General features: G+C 40.8%; 1 protein-coding gene across 1 annotated transcript in view; it reads left to right on the forward strand.

The window, feature by feature from the left end:
- rnf213b (ring finger protein 213b) overlaps positions 1-25,709 on the forward strand; it is a 39,938-nt gene extending 14,229 nt beyond the window's left edge. The window contains exons 26-65 of the mRNA XM_054598946.1: positions 153-3,935; positions 4,032-4,168; positions 4,256-4,354; positions 4,451-4,563; positions 4,807-4,920; positions 5,008-5,054; positions 5,148-5,304; positions 5,547-5,682; positions 5,851-6,039; positions 6,569-6,702; positions 6,821-6,996; positions 7,076-7,279; positions 8,125-8,312; positions 8,398-8,518; positions 9,379-9,479; positions 9,635-9,811; positions 9,922-10,067; positions 10,166-10,265; positions 12,143-12,254; positions 12,366-12,570; positions 12,697-12,887; positions 13,409-13,531; positions 14,629-14,730; positions 14,815-15,057; positions 15,705-15,789; positions 15,885-15,919; positions 16,009-16,106; positions 16,190-16,340; positions 16,436-16,595; positions 16,693-16,787; positions 17,769-18,017; positions 19,267-19,399; positions 19,492-19,575; positions 20,301-20,457; positions 21,196-21,397; positions 21,504-21,581; positions 22,776-22,973; positions 23,598-23,687; positions 24,483-24,661; positions 25,164-25,709. Coding sequence (XP_054454921.1) covers positions 153-3,935; positions 4,032-4,168; positions 4,256-4,354; positions 4,451-4,563; positions 4,807-4,920; positions 5,008-5,054; positions 5,148-5,304; positions 5,547-5,682; positions 5,851-6,039; positions 6,569-6,702; positions 6,821-6,996; positions 7,076-7,279; positions 8,125-8,312; positions 8,398-8,518; positions 9,379-9,479; positions 9,635-9,811; positions 9,922-10,067; positions 10,166-10,265; positions 12,143-12,254; positions 12,366-12,570; positions 12,697-12,887; positions 13,409-13,531; positions 14,629-14,730; positions 14,815-15,057; positions 15,705-15,789; positions 15,885-15,919; positions 16,009-16,106; positions 16,190-16,340; positions 16,436-16,595; positions 16,693-16,787; positions 17,769-18,017; positions 19,267-19,399; positions 19,492-19,575; positions 20,301-20,457; positions 21,196-21,397; positions 21,504-21,581; positions 22,776-22,973; positions 23,598-23,687; positions 24,483-24,661; positions 25,164-25,302 — 9,231 coding nt within the window. The 3' untranslated portion in view covers positions 25,303-25,709. The remainder of the gene's footprint in view (positions 1-152; positions 3,936-4,031; positions 4,169-4,255; positions 4,355-4,450; positions 4,564-4,806; positions 4,921-5,007; positions 5,055-5,147; positions 5,305-5,546; positions 5,683-5,850; positions 6,040-6,568; positions 6,703-6,820; positions 6,997-7,075; positions 7,280-8,124; positions 8,313-8,397; positions 8,519-9,378; positions 9,480-9,634; positions 9,812-9,921; positions 10,068-10,165; positions 10,266-12,142; positions 12,255-12,365; positions 12,571-12,696; positions 12,888-13,408; positions 13,532-14,628; positions 14,731-14,814; positions 15,058-15,704; positions 15,790-15,884; positions 15,920-16,008; positions 16,107-16,189; positions 16,341-16,435; positions 16,596-16,692; positions 16,788-17,768; positions 18,018-19,266; positions 19,400-19,491; positions 19,576-20,300; positions 20,458-21,195; positions 21,398-21,503; positions 21,582-22,775; positions 22,974-23,597; positions 23,688-24,482; positions 24,662-25,163) is intronic.
- Positions 25,710-25,749: the final 40 nt, after the last annotated feature.

Consider the following 25,749-nt stretch of genomic DNA (forward strand, 5'->3'; position numbering starts at 1 on the left):
AAATGCATTTTATATTTATATTTCATAATCCATACTCCACAGCCTGTATTAACTTGGGGTCCCTTGGATCTCTGAATGCAATATATTAATACAGTTTGGTCCTCAGGCTGCTATTCATTTAATAAATCTATGTGTTTCATTTGCTCACACAGATAAAGCTTGGACTCCTTGACATTCTGCCTACCATCCATTGTAGGGCTCCAAAAGAGGTGAAGGAGTTGTTGGCCAGTAGAGGGGTGTTGAAAAAACAGAACTTTGATCCACTCATGGATGAGCAGGAGTTTTGCAGTGAGGGGGTTCAAAGACCCTATCAGTACTTAACACTCTACAGCAAGAAGAAGAATCTGGATCTTTTTAAGTACCAGGAGGGATCCAGAATGGGGAATCACATTGATTGTATCAATGAATTTCTGAAATACTGTGGAATGCAAGATCCATCTTGGGCTGAGCTGAAAAACTTCTCCTGGTTCCTCAATGTGCAACTGAAAGACTGTGAGAACTCAGTTTTCTGTGATCCAGATTTTCTTGCAGACCAGCTGCCTGGTTTCAAGGGCTTCATTGTGAAGTTCATGATTCTAATGTCAAGAGATTTTTCCTCGCCATCCCTGAATACATCTGATGAAAGTCTCAAGCTGCACATTGACAACAATCTGGAGGATGATCTTCTTGCCCGTCTGACAATCCGTAAGCACTGGGAAAATGAGTCTCATCCGTACATTTTCTTCAACGCAGATCGATTCTCAATGTCTTTCCTCGGCTTTAATGTGATATGTCAGAGGCAAAACACACTCAATGCAGTTGATCCTCGAAGCCACGAGGTCCTGATAGAAAACGTGATGTCACTAAGACTTTATCAGGATTTGGAACGGCAAAGGATCTCTCTCACTGAAGACTTTGATCAGTTGCCACGTGCGGACAAAATCAAAAGGATTTCCTGCGTTGTCGGTGCAAAGAAAGGAATAATGGACAGAACATTTGATCCGGACCCAACATATGAGCTCACTGCTGACAATGTGATGAAGATGTTGGCCATACACATGAGATTCCGGTGTGGAATTCCAGTTGTAATCATGGGAGAGACCGGCTGCGGGAAGACCCGATTAGTCCGTTTCCTATGTGCTCTGCAGAGGGAGGAAAAACCAGTAGAGAACATGGTACTTGTCAAGGTACATGGTGGAACTACAGCAGAGATGATCTACAGAAAGGTGAGGGAGGCAGAGATACTTGCCGATATGAACCGTAGAATGCACAAGCTAGACACCATTTTGTTCTTCGACGAAGGCAACACCACAGAGGCCATTTTCGCCATCAAGGAAATCCTGTGTGACCAATCAATGAAAGGGGAACCTCTGAAGGCAGACAGTGGCTTGAAAATAATAGCTGCTTGCAATCCTTACAGGAAGCACTCACCTGAAATGGTGAAACGTTTGGAACGTGCTGGGTTAGGATACAGGGTAAAGGCAAACGAAACAGAAGACCGCCTCGGCAAAGTTCCTCTGCGACAGCTGGTGTACAGGGTTCATCCTCTGCCTCCAAGCATGGCTTCTTTGGTCTGGGACTTTGGTCAGTTGAATGATTCAACTGAACTTTCCTACATCAAACAGATTGTCCTGAAGCAAGTTAGCGACCATCGTTTGCCAGTCAACTGCAAGGACATCATTTCAAATGTGCTGGCAGCCTCCCAGATATACATGCGAAGTCGAAAAAACGAGTGCAGTTTTGTGAGTCTCAGAGATGTGGAGAGGTCTATGAAAGTGCTAGTTTGGTTTTACCAGCATAGCGAGGTCCTTCTCAACAACTGCTCTCATCTCAATGCGGCTCATAAAACACTGAAGTGCTTGATCCTATCAGTTGGAGTCTGCTACTACCCGTCTCTGGTGGACAAAGAGCAGTACCTCTCTGAAATTTGTCAGTACTTTCCAGAACCTCTCTGCTATTCAACAGCATTGCAGGAAGAGATTTCATCCTGTCAGGACTTCTTCCTTCAGAACATACAGACAAGGGAGACCATAGCCAAAAATGTTGCACTCAAAGAGAATGTGTTTCTCATGGTGGTTTGCATTGAGCTCAGGATCCCGCTCTTTCTGGTTGGCAAGCCAGGCAGCTCTAAGTCGCTTGCTAAAACAGTAGTGGCCGATGCAATGCAGGGCCAGAACTCCCACTGCGACCTGTTCAAGACACTCAAGCAAGTTCATATGGTTTCCTTCCAGTGCAGTCCTCACTCAAGTCCGGAGGGCATCATAGGGACATTCAGGAACTGTGCCCGTTTCCAAAAGGACAAAAACATGGACGAGTATGTATCGGTGGTGGTGCTTGATGAGATAGGACTTGCAGAAGATTCTCCTCAGATGCCCCTGAAGACCCTTCATCCTCTCTTGGAGGATGGTTGCATTGACAATGACAGGCCAGATCCACACATGAAAGTTGGCTTTGTTGGCATTTCCAACTGGGCTCTTGACCCAGCAAAGATGAACAGAGGAATTTTTGTGTCGAGATGGGATCCAAGTGAGGATGAACTTGTGGAAACTGCCAAGGGAATTTGTTCATCCTCCAACCCAATCCTCCTGCAGATCAAACACCTGTTCCCACCTTTGGCAAAGGCCTTCTTGAGCATCTGTAATAACACCACAAAGAATCAGTTCTTTGGACTAAGGGATTATTATAGCCTCGTCAAAATGCTCTTTGCCGTGGTCAAATCAACACAACAAGAGCCAGATGGTGGACAGTTGGTGGAGGCCATTTTGCGTAACTTCAGTGGACAACCAGAGGGTTTTGACCCTGTCATATTTTTCCAAGAGGTTCTCCAAAACATAACGGAAATTCCAAGACCAAGCACCTTGCAAATGGTGAAAAAGAATCTTGCCCTTGACACCAGCCAGGAGAGCCGTTACCTCCTTTTGCTGACCACCAACAACGCAGCTCTCCATATCCTTCAGCAACAAATCTTTGCCAAAGGAGACTATGCACCGCCTGAAATAGTCTTTGGCTCGGGATTCCCAAAGGACCAGGAATATGCCCAAATCTGCCGTAACGTTAACCGGGTGAAAATGTGCATGGAGACCGGGCGTACCGTCATCCTCCTCAACATGCAAAATCTGTACGAAAGCTTGTACGATGCCTTGAACCAGTACTATGTTTACCTCAGTAAGCAGCAGTACGTTGATCTCGGCCTCGGCTCCCACAGAGTCAAATGTCGTGTCCATACAAACTTTAGACTGGTGGTAGTAGAGGACCAGAAGAAAGTCTATGAGCACTTTCCCATGCCCCTCATCAACAGGCTTGAAAAACACAGAGTGGATAGGAGTACCGACCTGGAACCGTGGCAGCACAGGGTTCTCCACAAACTGAAGGAATGGGTGAAGGAATTCTCAGGAGAGGCCTCAGCAGATTTTAAGCAATCTGACATTTTTGTTGGCTACCATGGCGATGCCTGTGCCAGCGCTCTCCTGCAAGCACTGGAAAGGAGAGCACAAAAAGTTGAAGGCGGTGCAGTAAGTCAACATGAAAAGCATGAAAAAGTTGACTCACTGGAAGAAGATGAACCCAACAAAAGACTTGAATCAAATTCCAACCAACAGAAAGAGGCAACTGATAAAGAGGACGATCAATTGGGTGATGAGATGGACACAGAAATGGCTGGAAAAGAACAAGGAATCGAGTCAATGGACGTTTGTGATGACGAGAGCAAAGATTTGATGGAGACGGAAGTTGCCGCTGGGGAAAACGAGGAAGAAGAGATCTTTGACTTAGCAAAATGCCTCTTGTTGAACTGTGCCACCCCTGACGCTGTTGTGAGGCTCAAGTATTCAGATTTAGCCAACCAAGAGAAGGAGAAACTCCAGAGAATGTACTTCCAGCAACAGCGTCACCATTCCCTCCGAAATTTCCTGGAAGATTGCCTGAACAAGCACCAGGGGTCGAGCAAGTTTCTAGAGGTAGGTCACAACCTACTGCTCCAATTTAGTTTTTGCAACTTCTTTAAAATCTTTACACAATTGTTTATGCCACTGTTCGCTTTATGTTTTTCACAGATAACTACATTCTCCAGCCTGCTAACCAAATCAGATATCAGGGTTGTCGCCCCTGCTCTAGGACTGCATACGGAGAAGATCCTCCTGCTCTCGCTCCACCAGTTTGACACGGAGGTCTCCTTCTGCAACATGATACGGTACTAACTATTCGGATAACAGGATCATGGCTTTTTAAATTATATTTTTGTCTTAAAATCTTTCTCTTACTCTCCTTTCTCTGTCAGGGGCTTCCTTCAAGATGCTGACCCATCTCTTCGCATCCTGTTAATCCAGATGGACCTCGAGGAATCCAACTGCAGTGATGAGCTCATAGCATCAGCAAAGTAGGGCTCAATGTCAAGATCCTGAATAAATTGCAATATGATTTTATGCATGTTCGGTGAAAGTTAAGATGTGTTTATCATTTCATCTGCCTCTAGATATTGCACCATGAACTACTTTATGTCACTGGAGGATCAGACCTGTTGGGTGATTTTCATTGTGAAGGTTTCTAGGATCCCAAGTAAATCTCAGTACATCGGTTTCCAAGGAGGTAAGTACCACGTGGAATATGATGATTATTGCATTATAATCAATACTTCGACCAGGGTCCGACAACTATCCGGTTCTGCTCCATAGACTCTCATGCAATCGTTTTAAGATGTTCTCCTTTTTTTAGGCTGGTTTAATGGATTTGGAGCTTGTTATGATTAAATGTTGTGTAGTATTATTTATAGACTGCATTAAACTTTACGTATAACAAGACTGAAGGAACATTTTGTCTTTCGCATCAAAGGCGTCTGGCACTCAGTGCACATTGATGACCTGAGGGATTCAGAGGACATGAGCCTGAACCTGTTGGTTTTCTGTGGAACTCTCATTAGCAACCTACTCAACCCTGCACTGTCAGGTAGAAACTGTACATCTTCTGGGTATTACAAAATGTTTTGGGAAAGAAAGTGTTTTTTAAATAAACCGTATTTTTGATCTTTAATAGAACAACCTTACGATGGAGAAACTGTGAACACAAGAAGAGACTCTCAGGTAGAGACAAACGTTTGGAGTTTAACAGTATGTAAACCTTGCGTTCCTTTATATGTGTTAGTGTAAAACAAATTTAACTGTGTTTGTGTACAGGGAGATAAAGCCCACCTCCACAGCCTATCCTTAGTGAGATCATGTATCCAAAAAGCTGTGGGTTTGCTGAGGGACCTTGATGGTGTGCCATCACGAAGCATGCAGCGGATGCACATCCTTCTGACTCTTCTGGGAGCTGGTAAAGTGCAAATAGGAGGTAAATATAGATATATATCTTGTGAGAATTATTTTAGTTTGAACAATAATACTATAGAATTCACCAGAATGTATTTGCAGATGTGTGACATGATTTTTTTGATCAATACCAATCACCTTCTTTGTGAATTATGATATGATTTCTTTCATAAGCCAACATCTGACTCTGGCAAATACACTATATCAGTCTTGTTGCATCTCTTATTTGTTTCTGATAAATAGTAACTATATACTCTATTAAAGCTCACTTTCAGGAGGTGTTGTTGAGTAGACTGGCAGAGGCTTTGGCACAGAGAGAAGAAACGATGGCCTCTCCTAAGGAGTGGGTGAGCAGAGAAGCCAAGAAACTCCAGGCTCTGCAGGAGGGGGGAACTCTGAGGTAAAGATCACTTTAAAAAGTTAAAATAAAGATAAAGCTACTGGATCGAGGGATTTGTTTTTGTATGATTTGCGGATCTTAGATTTTCACTCAGCACCCGAGTTCTTTAAGTGTTTCTTGTTGATGATTTGATGAAGTGCAGCTCTCTTTTGTGTCTTTAACTGACAGACACACCCTGTGGCGTTGTCTTCAGTCCAGCGTGACTCCAATCTTGGCCAACATGTTGGAAGTTATAGACAGATATGCAAATCTGGACCTGCTGTCTGATGAGAGGCTCAGCCAGGGCCTGGTAAAGCTGTGGTTGGACATCCTGGCAGATTCACAAATTTTAGGCCTAACACCTCTTCAAAAACCAAGGTATTGTGGATTACTTGTTCTTTTTTATTCCCACAGTGATTTTAAGGCAGGACACTGCAGGCAACAACACTGTTATTCATGCACAGATCAATTTAGCGATTTTAGTCTATTTTTCTTCCAACGCACGTCTTCTTTCAGACTGGTGGAAAGAAAACATCAACAATTAGGTCTTTATTTGAACTACTTTTTCTGTTTGCGTCTGTAGATTTCTCCTCTAAATGAGCTTTTTCTCTGACTCTGTTCCGGAAATCTCCACTTCAGTAGCTCTTACATACACCAAACTTTACAGTTTGATTCCTAACAAAATGAAACAAGAATTGTAAACCTGGCTTTATCAAATGATACATTTTCTGTTCTGGAAATGTATGAAAAGTCTAATTTGCATGTTTAAACATAACATTTCAGAAAACTTGTAATACAAATAATGTTTCTCTTAATGTAAGTAATCAGCATGATGATGTCTTTTAGGTGATTTCCTTTTCCTATTCCTCGAAATGCATAATTTTTCTTTGGTTATTATGATTTCTAGTGAGTCAGACCAGGAGGTTCCTGTGGATCACTACTTCATGTTGGATGGTAAAGAACAACCCTGTTTTGCTCCGTTCAGCTGGCTCATCAGACTCCAACTTGAAAGCTTGTGGGAAGAATCTGAATTCATGCCAGGTTTGCCTTCATTTTAGACTTTTTTACACACTATATATAATCTCTATTTTACTTTTAAAGTATACATGATATGGTTTTAAATGTTGTTTTTTTTTGGCTCTTATGACTCGTTCCTCAGTAACAAGAGAGGATGGCACAGGGAGGATCCTCCAGTTTGTGAGCAGCTTCTCCAGCAGCCGGCTGGGCAGTCACTTACAGAAACTCTCCGACGAGGAGCGATGGAAGTACGGACAGCTCTACCTCCAGGACTTCCTGCTGCTCGCTCTGAAGATCAAGTCAAAGGACGAGCTCATGGTACAGAAGCCAGGAGCCTCACATTAAGGTGAACAATAATTTGGGAACAGCCGGTTAATAGTCTCAACTTTTCACACAGGTGTTCTCCAGGGCGATGTTGGGCTGTGTGTCTGAGCTTCAGACCTCCGTGGGTGCCGCCCCGGAGCTCTCGCCCGCTTGGATAACGGCTGCTGCCAAACGCTTTGCACCCAGACTGGACTCTCTCTGCCACATGTTTCTGCTGCAGCCCCAGCTAGCAACCGTTGTCTCTCAGCAGGGGTCGAAGAGGGAGCCCCAAGAAATGGTGAGAATAATTTGGAATCTCTAAACTGAAATGTTTTTGGGTTGTCCGTCTGTCCGACTTCCGTCTGTCCATCTCATGAATGCAGGCAGGAAAGGATGAACTGATCAGATTTTGGTGGCCAAAGGTCAAAGGTAACTGTTACATCACGTCCATCCAGGTGGCAACTTCCGGTTCTGCCGTGTGAGGCCAGTGTGGAAGTGTCCTAAAACGTGCATTCTCCCTAATGTCCACCAGGGGGCGACTCCTCTGGTTGTATAGAAGTCTATGAGAAAATGACTCTACTTCTCTCTTGATGTATTCCCTCAGTAAACATTGTAAACATGAGTTTATGGTCTCAATCTCTAGTTTCAAGTCTTCTTCAATACAGCATGATGTTCATTTAGTAAATGATGGTCCATTTAGAGTCAAATAGACCATAAAGCAGGGTATACTTTAGGGCGGGGCTACACACTGATTGACAGGTCTCTACCAGAGACGTGTACGGTGTCTCTACGTCACTCCTCCTCATAATATACAATATGGTAACTTCTCTTCATTGGTTGTGAAAAAAAGTTTGGACAATTTCACAAAAAAAGGTCTGATATGATGTAATGATGAAGTGATTTTGGACAGACATGGTTATAAACTTGTACTTGACAACTACGAGGGGGTAATTCTAGTTTTTGATGAATTATGAAGTGGGTTGGAATCAAAGCTGCTAAAACACGTTTTTTATCTGGTATCATCAACAGGTCAAACCTCAAATCCTCAGTTTAGTTTATGATGTGAAACCTTCATAACTTTTTTACCCTTAGCTAATCCTACATCCTGTAGTTGTGAAATCTAAAAATGTCCATGTTTGGCAGGTGGAGGACATTGGAGCTCTTGGTGTTTGTGTGGAAGAGACCAAACTGCTGACCGTGACGTCCCTGCAGGAGTGCGAGACCTTTGTGAGCAGAGTGGAGTTTCTGCAGCCGTGTCTGGACAGAGTGTTCGGTCAGAAATACAGAACCCTCTGCAGCCCCGGCTGTCTGCAGCATCTGGACTCCATCAGGTGAGTCTGTCACAATGTGCAGAAGGGAACATTTTTAGTTTTTGGGGTTTTAAATTGTATCTATAACCTCATTTTGCCCTTTCAGGTCACTGTGGCACGGGATGCTGGTTGTTGCATCCTATATCCAGCACGTCATTTTCAGAGTTATACAGAATGACTCACGGCTGATAGAACTGGCTCTGAAACACTGCAACCTTCACCTGAACGTAAGTAGAATGGTTTTAGTGTTTTCATCTTGACATGTCAGAAAGAGGTTCCCCTCCAGGAAATGTTTTGGCTGAGGTTGTAAGCCTCCCAGATCCTGAATCATCTAATGATCGATTAGTTAATTATTAGTAATTCAGATGAGTTGGCCTCTTTCCATGGACGGATTATGAATCAGGCCCCTGGACACAGACATGCAAAAGGCCCCACCACCTCTCCTACACAGGAGCAAGATACACAGACTTTATAGTTATTAAGCCTCTTTTTGTTGTTGTTTTGTGTCTCTTTGGTGTTGGTATGCATCTCTCTGTGCTCATTTTGTGTCACTTTGTGGTTGTTTTGTGTTTCTCTATAGTCATTTTGTGTTTATTTGTAGTCATTCTGTGCCTCATTGTGGTTATTTGCCCCTGTTCATAGTTGTTTTGAATCTTTTTGTGTCTCCTTGCAGCTTTTTAGCCTCTCTTTGTAGTTGTTTTGTGTGTCTTTGTCCACATATTGTGTCTTTTTGTGTTGGTTTTGATTGTCTATGTTGTCATCATGGTCTCTTTGTGGATGTTTTGTGTCTCGTTGTAGTCCTTTTGTGTATCTGTAGTCATTTTATGTATCTTTGTGGTCTATGTGCATCTCTTTGTAGTGTGTTTTTTGTAGTCTTTTTGTGTCTTTGAGGTCACTTGAGTCATTTCCTGTTTGGTTTTTGGCTCCTTGAGTGATATTTACATGCTGAAGAACCAGAAAGGATCATTAAAGGACTTCTTACCAAAAACAGGAAACATAGTTAACAACAGAATTTAAAAGTTTTGGTGGTTGTCAGCAGTCAGATGGTTGGGATTCAGATTATTTATTTTCTCTCATTTTCTAACAGCTGATGCAGGAGTCACCTGATGTGAGGAGGGTGGAGACACTGCAGCAGCTGATCCGGATCCTCAATTCTTTTCATGATGAGTGTATCAGCAGAGATCTGAGGTCAGGATCTGCCTTTACAACATGCATTTGGTGTTTCAGTCGGACTTTAACATTAGAAACATATTATTATTAAATAATAATATCACTAGAATCTCTTTGTTTGTTATCACACGGTGCAGTATTGGATCTCTCATGATATTTTGGTCTCTGTACAGGTTTGGTATTTCCTGCGCAGTTTGCCTGTTGGAGTTCAAAGAGCCGGCCGTCCTGCCCTGCCAGCACGTCTTCTGTTCACCGTGTCTCCATCACTGGATGCAGGAGCAAAGAAGTTGTCCTAAATGCAGAACAGACCTGCCACCCAACTTCACGCCGACTGTTTCTCAACCTATCAGGTGAGTTCAGACAAATGTCTCCGTTGACTGTTCTCTTAAAGTAGCTGAGGTGTCTGGCCATCCGATGCTGTTGTTCAGCTTCTATAGTGACTTTTCTTTTCATGGTTCAGGGCAGCGCTTCAGCAGCAAGCAGTGATCAGAGACTGCTGTAACTCCTTCTTCCTGGAGGTGGTGTCCAGGTTCTGTCTCTCAGAGGGGCAGAGGCCCGGAGACGGAGTGGTGGAGCTGCTCTTCTCCCTGCTGGTCTCCGCTAACGGTCAGTGGGGGAATCAGTCGATGACGATATCTGGATGATTGATGATGAGGCTGCGATGATAACACAGTCGGCTCTTGTGTTCTTGTTGTGCGATGCAGGAGAAGTGTACCGGACCAGAGCGCTCACTCCATTCCTGGAGTGTGTGGATAACAGTCCAGTGGTGAGATCCGTGCTGCCAAAACTGCTGCTGCAGCACAGGTGAGGGCCAGTGAGCACGAGTGGAGGAAGTAGTCAGGACTTTCTCTCACTGAAAGCAGTAACACCACCTTTTAGGAAAATAAGAAATACACAGTATAGTTATTTCTTTTTATTAAGGTAGTAAAAACTGACTAAAACATGCTTCATGGTGATTTTGATGATATGTATTATTTTAAAATCCAACTATTGGAGTTAAAACATTTAAATGAATATCTCCCAAAGTAAACCCTGTTTGGGTAAAAGATCTCATATTTCTGTTTTGTTGATTTTCATAGTATCAGATCAGCTGAAGGGCCTCATGCTTCTCTACAAGTTAATTATCAAAACATCCTTATGAAGCTGGATCAAGGTGGTAAGACAGAAGCTGCTTTTTGAAATACTGCTGTTCACTCAACAGCAATGTTACAAAAAAAAGAAGTGGATGAAAAGTATAACGTTTCCCAAAATGGAAATACTCTGAAACAGGTCTTCTCGACCTTTTATATCTCAAGTTACACTTCTGAATGTTAAAAAATTTCCAAGGACCAAATAAATAAGAAAAAAATACACTGTAAACTAAATATAATTTATACCACTGTCAGCTGTAATAACCAAAATACATATTCTGCTTACCCTCACCGTCACTGCCAATATGAATCCTTATTACATATTTCCTCACCACACCAAGCTTTTACTTTTACTTTTCAGTTTAAAAGAATCCTACAGCTAACTTAATAACTTTTAGTTATCTGACTAATGTGAGACACCCCAGGATCTCACTATTAGGAACTCAGTACCGAACACCCACACAACACAAGAGAGATTGGATTTCTTCACTTCACGTATGTTCATTAGCATCACACAGAGTACAAGCCTACCGAGTTGTCCCAGGATCAACTAACGTCGCAGTAGAAACACACATCACTTTATAGCTTCTCTTTGGTCTGGGTGACTTATCTGTCCCTGGAGACCCCTGAGGTTCCTGCCTTCCTGCCTCTGGGCTCCTGAATTAGACACACTCCACCAGGTGTCTGATTTATCACCAGCCTCCTCCTCCATCCGTCTCCCTCTGATTCACGCTGTAGGTCATGGTGACCGGCTCACGTTACTGACATTCTTTCAGAACATTTTGGGATGAGTTGTGCATGATAGCGAACTTGGGTTCCTGTCCTCTAAATGATCCATTTTTAGCCATCCATCAGACCCCCTTTATACAATATACTATATACTTCCCCTCTAAAACCATCATCAGTGGAGACTCCACTTGTTGTTGTCTGACAGCTCCCCTTTTCCTCACTACAAAGAGTGAACTTTACCTGTGATTCAGAGGACACAATGCTTCAAAAGGGCACATATACTCAACGATTGAAGTCATATATCAGATTATTGATTTGAATACATGTAGATACATTTAATACACACATACATTTTCCTACCACACTGTGAAAACACATTTGACTCTACCTGATTAGGTGTCGTGATCGCCGTGGCCATATTCAAACGTAACTAAAATACATAAAATAACTTTTTTTTAAAAATGTAATCTCACTATTAGACAATACCTATAGAGCCCACTAGATGGCGTTCTACGGCCCACCGGTGGTTAAGAATAGCGGCCCTCCTCATCATGATTATGTTATTTGAACCCATAGATAGCATAACTTCAGACAGTAGCAAATACATAAAAAAAGATCTGTGCTGAGGCATTCATTAGTTTGAAAAACAAATCAAATTCCCCAAAACTACTGTATCTCTGAACTGTCTCCTTAATTGAATCACACACATTTGTTCTTTGTCATCTTTTGATAACTAATGTCACGTTTTTCAACTAATTCACTGATCCTCCTTACTTTAACTACAACAACGCTTTTTTCTAAATGTTTGTATGTATTTATCAGTTTCGAGCAGGTGAAGACTCACATTCAGACCTACCTGAAGAATCTGTCAGAGAATCTTCTGACCAGAGAAGACCGCACTGAACTCTACCTGCTCTTTGTCAACTGCTTCCAGGTAAAAGACGGAGACTTCACTCGTCCGTTTGTCCTTTATGTTCGGAGTGATGATGATCATTCTTGCTGCTTACCATCACTTGTTATTGATTAAGTTTATTATTTCTTCCAGGACTCTCTGTTGTGCTCAGAGGCGAGAGAAGCTGAGCCGAGCAGAGAAGAGAAGAGACGAGCGGAGATGGTTTTCCTGAGCAGCATCGTCAGTAAACAGACTCCGGACAGAAAACAGGATCCAGCAGAGTTCCTGCTCAACGTCGCCAGACTCAGAATATGTCTGAGCACTGCTGCCCGGCTGCTGCAGGAGGCCGGAGCTCAAGGTGTGAAACTTCCCTATTAAACTAACTGATTAAAGTGATATTTGATGCATCAACACTGGGATTTGAAATGTAACCAGATGCTCTGTAGAAGTGACATAAAGCTCCGTGTTCCCTGATGAAATGCAGGCAGACCTTCAGGTGTGGAGGCTCAGTACCTGCAGCAGGTGCAGGCGGTGTGCGAGAGCTGTGCCAACGACTGGCACAGGGTTTACCTGCTGCGAGCCCTCCACAGGCTCTCAGGTGTGGACTGCATTCTGTCCATGATGAACATCCCGGCCTGGAGATGGGTGTTCCCTCAAAAACTCCTCCAACTGCAGGTAAAGATAAGAAAACCATCTGAAGTTCATCCCCGTGAGAGTAAAATCTAAATGTATGTGTTATCACTTGAATTTTCATTTTTAGAGAAGACTTCTTTATTTTTTAATAATTGACAATTTTTGCTGGATTAATCGTTTGTCTATAAAAAAAATCAAGTTGACGGATTCTTATTGTAACTTATTTTAGCTGCTTAACAATCCAAAACCCAAATATAACTGTCAGAGGAAACTGGAAAATATTTCAAAATGGGAAGGAACATTTTTGCTTAAGAAATGACATAATAGATTATTAAAATAGTTTCCAATTATGTTTTTTGTCCATAAACCTAAATAACTAATTACTTCAGCTATACTCATGCTATCAGTTATGTAAACCAAGCTTTTTAGAGAACAAGGTACAAATTGTTACATAACATGGAACTCCATCGCTCTATAAAATAAGATCCATAAAGTGGAAATGATAACTGTGCAAAGATTGTTTTTAAACTGACTCACTAAAATGTTATTTTCTTTCCCCACAGAGATCGATTCCAAATCAAATGGACCAGTTCCTCTGCTGCGGGACGCCGTATCTAGCCATGAGAAACGCCGTGGGTCACGTTCTGTTTGAAGAACGATCCGACACCTTCACAGCTCACATACAGGTCAGAGAGACTCAACACCTGGTTTATTTAGACAAATTTATTATCCTGCTGTCATGTCTCCTAATCAACACTAGAGGACAGAAAGGCCTCTTGTTTAGCATTGATAAGCACTATAAAAACATTGAATAAACAGTTATTAACACACTTTATGTAGTTGACACCTTTATGAGGACATTTTATTATATTGAATAATGTAATGTAATTCTAAACATTTATTTATGAGGAAAACTGCATTTTACTTTATTTCCATTCATTATTTGTTTAAAGGCAGAGTGCAATTTATTCCCCCCTTAAGTGATTAATGCTACTTCATCCACAGACCATATAAAACACCTAAAATAAAAATATTTTTAAAATATATCTAAGTATACATGAATTTAGTCTTTAGTTTAAACAACAATATAATCAGAAATGGACTCTCACTGTGTGACAGTAGAGAAGACATGGCGTCTAAGATAAGATAAGATAAGATAAGATAATCCTTTATTAGGTGTGTATGTTAGTGTATGTGATGAGGAGTCTGCTGTTCAGAGGAAATTTAATTTGGCATGTGAAATTAGCATTTAAAATTTTGTTTTGTTTATGATGACATCCCCCTATGTGTCCGTATGAGGAAAGGAGGCAATAGAGTTAAAATATCGCGCTACTTGATGAGTTAAATAAAAAATAAATTAAAAAAAGATTAATATTTTAAAGAAGTAAAATTCAAGTACAATTTTACAATTATACTATAAATGTTACTTTAAAAACTGCAAGAATTCGTCCTTATCATCTTAATGGTATATTTGTGAATTATTTTCATTAACCAAAACATTTCAACTTCTATCTGCTTACAACTAGATTATAGTGTGTCTTAAACTATGTATTGAATTTTGCTATTAAATGCATAATATATGTTACAGTGAAATGTTACAATATGTGAATAAGTCAACAGTTACAAGTTGGAGTAATAAAATCCCTAACTTGATCATTCCATGTTTAAATTTCCGGCCAAAGTAAATTCTGTATTTCTGTCTGTTAGTTTGTTTTTCATCACATCATCTTGATGATTTACTTTGTTCCTCTTTTACATCTCTTTTGTTTTATATCCTGTGTAGAAGCTCGGCCGTTCTCAGATCAGTCTGCTGGCTCTGGCCTTGTTCAGACAGGTCACCTGCCGCTACAAATCACCTGACGCCAGGATGCTTCCCTCCTCTCAGGTAATAATACTAGTGTCTATATAAATGTGTCAAAAGTAACTTTACATTTCTCTATTTAACACGTTGCTCTATATGAACTAACAGGACCTGGCGAAGCTGGAGGAGCTCCTGAAAAACATCCAGCCGGTGGAGTTCAGGGAGTTCTGCACTGCGCTTCTGTCAAACTGGATTGGCGGCCCACAGTTGGGTCTCCGCATCGACGCGCATCTTTCAGCTCAAAGACAAACCCTCCTGGAGCTGCTAGTCCATCTGGACTCTGTGATCCTCAGTGGAAACTCTCTACTGGCCCCTCTTCATCAGATCGCCTCCCAGCCGCAGAATGTTAGAGTAAGACTATTCTTCTCTTTTACTTGAAGGGGCTCTTCAGTAAACTATACACACACGGGTCAGTTTACTCATGGTTAGTACTGCTCCGCCTGTGAAAACACGAAAAGGAAATAACCCAGATGATGTCACAATGATGTCATCTCATCTTTGAGCTTCTAGATTACAAATTCCTCCGTTACAAACTGGAGGATCTAGCAAAATATCATGACCTCTATATAAGAAGTGGACGTAGTCATCAAGACGTCTTTCATGGGTTTGTGGACTGATGTTTTAGAAGCCTCGATTTCGGCACTTTTCGCTGTCCGAATCTTGGAATACATCCTCGCTTTCATCCCGCCTCTCCTCCACTTACGGTGGCTGTACTTTATCCAATCCCAACGCCTCCCTTTGCAATGTCGATGAATGTGTAATATGAAAGAAGAAGAGTTAAAGTTGGGGAAAATAACATTTTCCTCATTATTTTTGTACAAACAATGATACATTTCCATCCATCCATTATCCGAATCCACTTAGAACATCCAAACTTCCACACAGAAGGGTTGTACAGCTCGGGGAATCAAACCCGGGTCCATTTTTGCTGCCAGGCGACACTGCTTTTTAAAATACATTACTCCATGAATTAACTCATCTTCCTTTTTTCCTCCTAGAACTCCTTTCTGCCAACCATGCCCGACGATCACACAAGTGAAGTCAGACAGTGGTTGGCTTTAGACACAAGAGCAAAGATGTACTGTAAGTATTTTACATTATAAAGGATATTTTTTATCATCACTTCTCTCTGAGTTGTCCATCCGGTTATAAATATAATGCGTTTTACATCTTTACAGATTGTGCCAACGGACATCCGTGCGTTGTGACAGAGGTATGAGCTGTTTCCCTCTTAACAGGGTTTCATTAAGAATAGAGACATTTAATAAATAATACAATTAATGTTTCTGTATTGTCCTGTAGTGTGGCAGACCGATGGTTCAAGCAAAATGTAATGAGTGTGGAGTCCTGATTGGGGGGGTGAACCACAACCCAGTAACAGGATTTACTGCAAAAGAAAGGTATTAATCTCTCCAGTCAACCAGCTTTGTGGCAGTTTTATCAGTAAAATAATTAATTATCGTTCCTCCTTGTTTGTATAAAGTGTCGGGGATCAGACTAAGACGGGACACATATTAGGAGTCGCTGGCCAGAGGTCTGAAGCCCCAGAGAGACAGATGACGGTCGCTCAGTCCTGCATCCTGCGGCTGTTCACACACCTCGCCATGCTTCAAGGCGCCACAAGAAATAACAGAGTGAGGCTTCAGCTAAATGTGCACTAGGTATTTTCTCAAAGTGGTATTGAAAAGATGGTATTATGCATTAATACTCCTGTGGTGTTTTGTTGTAGGGAGTTGGTGACATGATACACCCGAGGACCCACGATGTTCTCAACTTCCTATGGAGACACCTTGAAAAGGATTTGCATGTTTTAGGGCAGGCGCTGGATCAGAACATGGACAACACAGCCGTTACAGTTCATTTGATTCTCAATACATGCGCAAAACAAGGTGATACTGACTTTCTAAACATTTTTCAGCACACTGCTTCTATTGTTCATGGAGAAATATAAAAAGTGACATAACTGTTAACTGATTGTAAACAAAGGTTCCCATGGAGCGAGACACGACCTGTCCTCCAGACAACGACGGCAGCAGTGGGAGAAGCTCGTCTGTGATTCTGCCATCAAACCAGTACTTAATGTGAGGATTAACGTGTATTTAAAGAGTAACTAACTACTTATTGGTGCTTTTACCCTGTTAATACAAAAGAAAAAAAAACACTAGAACTTGAAAATGAGTATCAACATACATAGAGACAATGTCCTACTCTAAACCAGATTCTCATGAAAGGCACTGTATCAAATTTGTCCAAAGGGGGATCCATTTTTGTTCGCAAACTCAATTTTAAATTTAGCCATCAACACATAACAAAACTTGGTGAATCAGTGTTAATTACTGATTATCTGGTGATAGCCATGTGCTTTACTAAACTGTGACAAGAGTGTGTGGATGAAGCATTAAGTTGTTAAATTTGCCTCATTTAGCGGCTGGTTAGTCAGCTAGCCATCTTGCTAATTCCACCATTCTTTCATGCTACAGTTAAAGAACATACAAAAGGACTATATGAACTGCTGGGCTTGGTTTACTTTACTTTACCATGAAGTTCAACATTACTGGTTTTAAATCATAGTTCATAATGGTTATTCTCCGTTCAATAAGCTTATGCTAGCATGCTGACTTTTGTTGTGATTATGGTTAGGTGAAAGTGCTATAAAGGGACTTTTATAGTGACAAAATACAGTATAAACTTTTATAAACATTTGTGGATTTTGCATGCAAGGCTTGGATAAGTGTATATGCTAGCAATTAGCCTTAGTGCTTGGGGTTGGTTGGTGACAAACGCTGCCTCCATATACGTCACCTTGCTCCAGATCAGCTTGTAAAAAAGGGTTTCAACCAGTAGAGGGCAGTTGCTACCCATATTTATAGCACAATATGTAGGGTTCAAATACTTTATTTGTGCCTGAATCCATCAACAACACTAATTATTACTCTTTAAAGCAGTGCATTGATTGCTTACAGGTCTCTTAACAGGATTCAATACTTGTGACCTTTTCTAAAGAAAGACACAAACACATTTTGTGCGACAGGGTAATAGAACGTTGTTCCTTCTGTTTTCAGGATTTGCCGAAGAATCTCTCTGCAGCTCAGGACATAATCGGTGCTGACGACGGTGTTGCTGGAAGCCCCCTGATGAATCTCCTCTTCAAGGATCCCGGGACCATGTTGCCCCTCCCCTCCGACTGCCCGACGCATCGCTCCTCTTTCTGGACTCTACCGGAGTCGATGACGGTGGAGCGCCTCACTCAGCTGGTGGGAGAAGCACAGGGACACAGCTCCTTACCCCTGCTGAGCCTGTTCCTCAAGAAGGTACTGACCCTCATCAGGGGCCATGTGAGATCCTTTTACTGGGACTCAGTGGAAGATTATAAAGCACCAATACCTCGGTACACCAGATCTGACACGTTTTAAATCCTGATCTGAGATGTAGTGAAGACTGATGGCACTAAAAGATCCACTCAGCTATCAAGACGACCTCCAAAACCATTATTTAAATAAGTTAATTTGAATAAAAGAAAGTGTTTAGTAGCTCAATCATCATCTAGATTTAGATTTGTATCAATAACACATAAAATATATTGTAGAACACATAAATCCTGGTCAAAATTACCGGGGCAAGAACGAATTGTGCAAAATAAAAAAAAGTAGGACCACTGAGGTTTGTGCATTTTAAGTTCATTATGTTGTTTTAGTGCAACCTATAACTCAAAATACATCAAATTTGTCAGGATCTCTAACTGAAAATGGGTGTAAACATTTTTATATACTAAATAAACCACATTTGATGGAGACTGGATGAAATTTGGGGTGATAAAACACTGTTTTGCAAGAGAAATCCCACTAATATGGTGTGGCTTGTTCTATAATATTTATGTTAAACTGTTCATTTCTACACTTTATTGATAAGCTCATATAAAACAAGTTATTTTTAAATGGCTATATAGTCAAAACATTATCAAATCATACTTTGTGCCCATTGCCTCATAGTCCCATGAAATCCCAGCCAGTTGTCTCAGAATCATTTTGATGAATTTGGGTCCTACAGTGAATTAAAGTTTCTGTGGTCAACGTGCAAACTGCCCGAGATTTCTTTTAATTTACAGCAGTTATATGCACCGTTTTTCAGGCCTTTTTATAATAGAAAGGCTTAAAATAATTTTGGAAAAATACAATAGTACTAATCATCCTGTAGAGCCTCCAATCTTATTTTGTATCTATTTGTTTTCCAACCGTCTTCATCAATCTGAAACCGTAACGCAACAAATGTTGAGGATGACTCATTTTCACTCATTCCACCTAAAAAAAGAGGCAAAAATAGTCTGACGTTACTATTTTTAAAGTCACATAACAAACACAGTTGGTCCATTGATTACAGGAACATTTTGGGGATATTTCAAAACCTAAATCTTTTGAAGCTCTGTTTCTTTCCTCAATCTCATGTTTTGTTCTTTCTCAGTGAATATAAATAAAGGTTGCATCACTAGATGTTATCATAATATCATGAGAGACCTATTGGTTTTGGAGTGTTTGACAGTTGCTGACTCTGCTTGTCTTACAGATTCACTGTGTGAGGCAGCTACATCACTTACCTGAGCTGGCGGCGTTACAGTCCGACCTGCTGAGGGCGTTTCCTCTGACCTCACACTCTGCAGATCAGACTGTGGCACAGATGTTACAGAAGATACCAGCAGGTATGTCGACCTTTTTATTTATCATTGAACGTACAACAACAACAACGAGACAGAGACACACACACACTGAGCTTTCTCGTCTTCCTCGTTAGGATACCAGAAGAAGTTGCTGCTGGAGAGAGTGGAGACATTCATCAAGGTGTGGAACTGCCTCAGAGCCGAGGTGGCAAACAACTGTAAGTTTTTAACTGATTTATGATGAATGTTTAGTTCATTTGTTGCTCTCTCTGCATCAATTATAAACTATGCATTGATCTGGCAAAATAAATAATAATTAGCCACTACTACCAATGTCAGTAATATGAATATTACAGCTACTTCTTCTACTAATATAATACTAAAAATTAACAATAACCTTAATTTATTGAGCACTTTTCTAAGCTAAAGTTACTTCGGGATTTTCAAGATATAATTAAAAATATTTACTTATTGGATAAACTATGCAATAAAATTAGGATTATAAAAATGATTTATACAGGAATTTGAATAAAATGAATTTATTATTTGTCCAAAGGGGGAGGACAAACTGCTCTGTGTTTAACAGCAGTGTTTGATGTACAGTGTAAAGTCTTCAGTGTTTGGTATCATAATATTTAGGGAAAGAGTGAAAACATTACATTTGGTTTCTTATTGTAAGACATAATTCTGTCTATTTTTTTTTACTTTTAAGAGAATGAGGATAATGTCTAATTATATGCATATTTATTGAATTAATTTGTGATTGAATTTTATTGAAACAAATCCATAATTAGCTAAATCAGATTGAATTGAGAAAGAAAATTAATATTTGTTTAACTGAATTGGTGTTAATGCAGAAGCTCACGCCTCCATGTAGAGCAGTGATTAGTTATGTATTTCTATGACTTCATGGACTTTCTGCCGTGCCTTTGTCTATTTATAGCAGCAGACTTGAGTGTGGATGTGAACTTGACAGCCGAGAGCCCGGGGAAGTTTCTGACTCTGTGCCGACACGGACCGGGCTCTTGTCTCCGACTTCTGGTGGACTTCCTGTTGGAGACTCACAACAGCCTGGTTAAAGCGAGCCGCCAAGAGGACAGGTCAGTCCAGCCGGCCGGGGGTCAAAGTTCAAACGCTGCTGGGTTTTTAGACTGAGAATGAAAATATAATTGCAGGGTCCATCAAGCAATTCAGTCTTTTTCTTTTTAAATATAATGGCTATTTGCTTCCATTTGAAACCACCAATTGTTTCTCTACAGAGTTCTTCTTAAAGCTTTCTTCTGCATCTTGCAAACATGCAAAAAAAAAAATGTCTTTATGTTTCGAACTGGCAAATAATCTGAGTCTAGCTAAACTTTTTGCTTTTGGATTGAGCTCCACAGCTTCTTCTTGACTTTTGAAACAGCAGTTGGCAAACAATATGAATTCAAGGTCTGCTTACTCGCTCATTCTGGAGCTTTCGACCATTTCACACAGTCTTTAGCAGCAGATTCAGCTACAGATCCATGAAGCAGTTTGCTCCAAATTTCTCATGATTCTGAGCACCTTTTTGTTTCAGTAGAGCTTTAAAGAATCCCCTCATGAAGAGTATGTAACATGGTTGAAAGCTCCAGAACAAGCGAGTAAAGTGGACCTTGAGTTGATGTTGTTTGGTCGAAACAATTGAATGCTGAGTGAAACACATTTCTCTTTACCTGTGATCATAAAATATCCTTGAATCATGTACTTCAGACTCATGCATGTGTCATACAAACTCACCTGTAACATCAGCCTCTTGTGTTTTTAAACCTGTGTTTCATACGGCTGATCCCAGACCTGCTCCTGTTTTATTTCCCCAGTGAATACAGTGTTCCTTTAGAGAGCGTATCAGAAACCCAGCTGACTCTGTGCAGCCCGGAAAGAGAGCTGCTGCCTCTGGTGTTATCCCACTGCCACTACACCCTGAAGCAAGGTGGAGAGACGGACAGAAACTACGACCTGCTGGGGATCCAGACCCAGCTGGCCCGACGCTTCCTGGCCGGGAAACCAGTCATACAAGCGGTAAAAAAAAAAAAATCTAAACCAATCACACAGCTGCATGTTCACGTCAGGTAAAACCCACGACATTCTGCTAACCAGCACTGTTGTCCTCTCTGATCTCAATCAGGACAACTCGAGGTACCTAAACAGACACCTGCAGGACTTCTCTGTGGTTCTCAACGAGGTCCGGAACAAGATCCATCAGGTGAGACTAGTTCAAGAACTTATGAACTTTTTCATTCAGACTGCAAGAAACAAATAAGATCTTTAAGATAGACGGCCATGTTATTTGCAAGTGATTGGATTTCTGTGTCCTCCTCCATGTTGTTCTCCATGTTCTCCTCCTTGATCTCATCCATGTTGTCCTCCATGTTTTCTTCAATGTTCTCCTCATTGTTCTCCTTCATGTTCTCCTCCATGTTCTCCTCTTTGATCTCCTCCATGTTCTCCTCTTTGATCTCCTCATGTTCTCCTCTTTGATCTCCTCAATGTGGTCCTCCATGTTTTCCTCAATGTTCTCCTTCGTGTTCTCCTACATGTTGTCATCCATGTTCTCATGCATGTTCTCCTCAATGTTCTCATCCATATTGTCCTCCATGTTCTCCCCAATGTTCTCCTCATTGTTCTCCTTCATGTTCTTCTCCATGTTCTCCGCCAAAAATCTGAATTGTCCTAGCCAACCTAACACCAGCCTTTTATCATCTTGTGATTCATTTGCACATAAAATATATTTTATTTTGAAATGTTGTTTCTGTCATTAGGACTTAAACACAGGACGTGAATATTGCGATGCAAAAAAGTGACATAACTGTTTTTTGGTAAGAGATCTTTTTTGTTTGGGACCGCAGATAGAGACCTGAACCAATCACGTTGCGAGGAACAGATAGTCCGAACCAAGACAGCAACTTTATTACTCCTTTCAACCTTGACAAAGGCAGCGTAGACCACTTCTTCCCTTCTTACCTTTCACAATAAAAGTCCTAGACATATACTCTGTGAAACTGTTAACCAGAGGGAGCTCTGGAACATTTTACTAAAAGGAAACTCAATTCAAACTATCTTACAGTAGCTTTAGTGTATACAACAGTTTACCTCAGACAGACTGACATATGCTGCTCTGGGCTCAATAGGATCCTGGATGTTGGTCTATTCAAACCTTTTACTGAAAAAGTGTTTCAATGGTCTCAAATTTACATCGCTGCTGGTATGAATAGTTTTGACGCATTATTTAACATTTTCTTGTTGTTTATTCTCCTCGCCCTCGGTGTGTGAAGGCCTTGAGAATGTTCACAGTAGTTTCCCCTGTGGGATTCTGTGAGACCGCTTTGTTAGAGGTCAAATTCCTTCCCTTCACTCTCCTTTCGCTGGCCTGCTGACAGTTTCCCCGTCTGTCCTACAGGAACCGCTGAAGGGTTCTGTGAGCAGCGCCCTGAGAACGGTGCTGCGTTCCTACAATGATGTCTGTGACGCCGTGTTTGTGGTGGAGATCGGCCTTCGCTTACTCGGCAAGATGGGCGGAGATCCACAAGGTCAACTGCTGTCCTACCTCGCTGATTCCCTGAAGATGGAAAAGCAGATTTCCAGCACTGTAGCCAAGGTAAAAACCTCCAGACCCACAGCTATCTCCATGACAACACCGCTATGTAAAGAATGTGATTATGTTGACATCATTTTGTAAACAGTGCACCTTTACAGGGCTGTTTTTCTTTCTATAAAACTCACACTTTAAGACTACTTTTGACTCTAATGTCTGCAAAATAAATTAAATAAAATTGAATCTGACTGCCGGCTCTGGTGCTCAGATACTATTTAAAACAGGTATTATTCAGGTACATAACAGCAATTTGCATGTTTTAGCCCATTAACTACAAGTCACTTTACATTGTAAACTTTAAATCATGACTGAAGTTTTCACTTTTTTTTTTTATTTACCATTCCAGACATTCTTTGGTTTCCATTAATTTCTTCAAAGTTTACCATTCCAGACATTCTTTGGTTTCCATTAATTTCTTCAAAGTATTCAAATCTATATGGATGAGCAAGTCAAGCAAGTGTCACAAGTTTTTCATGCTGAAATGAATGAAAATGGATGGCTGCGGAGAAATTAAATCATAAAAAATCACTTCAAACACTTTTGAGCTTTGATTCAGGAGTTATACTTAAAACACACCGGTATATTCTTGTGAAATATTAAACCTGTCTGTTGCATTTTTTATTTCAGGGTCTGGGGGAGTGCAAACTTGAACACAGCGTATTCACCTGGCAGCTCCTGACGTCTTGGAAATCTGAGCTTATGTTGAACCGAAAGCAAGTAAGTAAAATATGTAGAGAAATATTCATGAGGTGTCAAGAGGGTCTCATGGAGATTTTAAGGGATAACTGAAATATATATACGCCTATTTAATTGCAAACGTTCTATTTTATCGATCAATATTTGTGTTGAAAAGCCCCCAAATTAATATTTGAACTCAAAAACACGACATTATTGTAGCACATGAGTAGACCGATTAATTGTTTTATTTCTGACAAATTCAGCCATTTTGGATAAGCCTATCACTTAGCCTAAAATGAAGCCACAACAGATCATTAAGTGATAATGAATAATTTACATATATTTTTTTAATTAATCTAAGTTAATGTATCAAATTTGACACTCTAAGGCTCTCATGAAATATAAAACAAATAATAATAATATATATTTATATATATATATATATATATATTCAATTAAAAAATACATTTTAAAATGTTTAATAAAAAACATAAAATCATCCTATTTTTCAATTTCATTGGTTAAACTGTGCGTACGCCAAGCCCCCTTTTAAGAATTTAAAACGCAAAAATCCATGAAATAAACTCCACCCGTGACCACAGTATTTGTTTTATAGACTTCATTCTCATTCGTGACCTCCGCTGGCTGCCAGAGGCTGACCCCAAACACCAGGGAGAGTTAAATGTTCTGGGCTGTAATCCATTGAAAGTGTGCCGTCTGACACGACCGGCGCCCGGGATTTGACCCCAATAAAAACAGAATTTGAGGAATTCAGTCGGCACTGCAGTTTCTGCCACGGAGCAGATTTACACTTAATTCATGTTCATGTTCCAGGACCCGTTTCAGAGGCTTCCCTCCGAGTTCCAGCAGAAGCTGTCTGTGGAGGAGAGGAAAGAGCTGAAGGTTTTCCTCGCTGCCACGGATGTTGACACTTTCTCTTTGGAGCTGCATGAAATTCTGCTGCTGAAGACGAGCAATGCTGTGGCTGACCAGGGTTACCAACCACACTGGGAGTAAGCACATACCATTTGCACCGCGACCTCTATAGTGAAAACACAAACAATTTACCATTTGTGAGTTTAGGAAGTAATGCGCCAAATGGTAAAACAATCCCCAAAACATTTGCATGATTTATATCTATTCTCCAGTTTACCCAAGAGGTGTTTTTAAGAATGAGAGTGTGTTTGTTAGCTCATGAATGAAAGAAGTGTGGCTATTGTCAGTTCAAAGATCGCCACCCTCGTCTAAAGGAATCCATTGATTCTAGACAGCTTTAATCAGAGTAAAGTGTGGAGGTGTCACCCCGGGGCTCTCCCCTGGGATTTGGAGCCTTTTTGACTTCCAGGACCAAAGCGTGACCCCTCGATGCAGCCATCTGTCAGGGGAAAGGAGCGTCATTTCTATTAAAGCAGCAGCTGGGCAGGGCAAGTGAATAGGCATGTGTGTGTTTAAAACAATGGATGCAGTACTTACAGTTGTTTTTCTTCATGCCCTCCCTTCCCCTGCTTTCTCCAGCATCAGGTCCACCTTAGAGGTCCATTTGGAGCAGAAAAACCTTCCAGAGCTGCTGGGGCTCGAGTCTTTACCAGAGGACATCACACTGGGACAAGGGGTCGACGTGTGGAAGGCCGCTGTAGAGTTTAAAAGAAGATAAATGATTTATATAGACTTATTTCTGAGCTTTTTATGTGATTTTATTTTTGTTATTAATGTTTTATTAATCACGGGATATCTGGATATTGAATGTAATCATTCCATATGATAGGGCATGTTCTGATTAAATCATTCTGTATATTTTTAGATGTCTGAAAGTGACATGGGTACAAATGAATGCCTTTGAAGCAGGCCTTTTTCTATTCCTTATATTACATTACATTACAGTCATTTAGCAGACGCTTTTATCCAAAGCGACTTACAATAAGTGTATTCAACATAGGTATTCAAGAGAACTACTAGTCATAAGTGCATCTCCTTTCTTATATTTCATGTTCAATCTGTTAATGAGGATTCTGGGAACAATTAATGAGTCTGGGAACAATTAATAAAATCACTATGAACAAATCAGAGTATTTCTTTTTTTTCCAGTCAAAGTATTTCCCAA

The sequence above is a fragment of the Anoplopoma fimbria genome, chromosome 5, assembly GCF_027596085.1.
Source record: "Anoplopoma fimbria isolate UVic2021 breed Golden Eagle Sablefish chromosome 5, Afim_UVic_2022, whole genome shotgun sequence".
NCBI classification, from domain to species: domain Eukaryota; kingdom Metazoa; phylum Chordata; class Actinopteri; order Perciformes; family Anoplopomatidae; genus Anoplopoma; species Anoplopoma fimbria.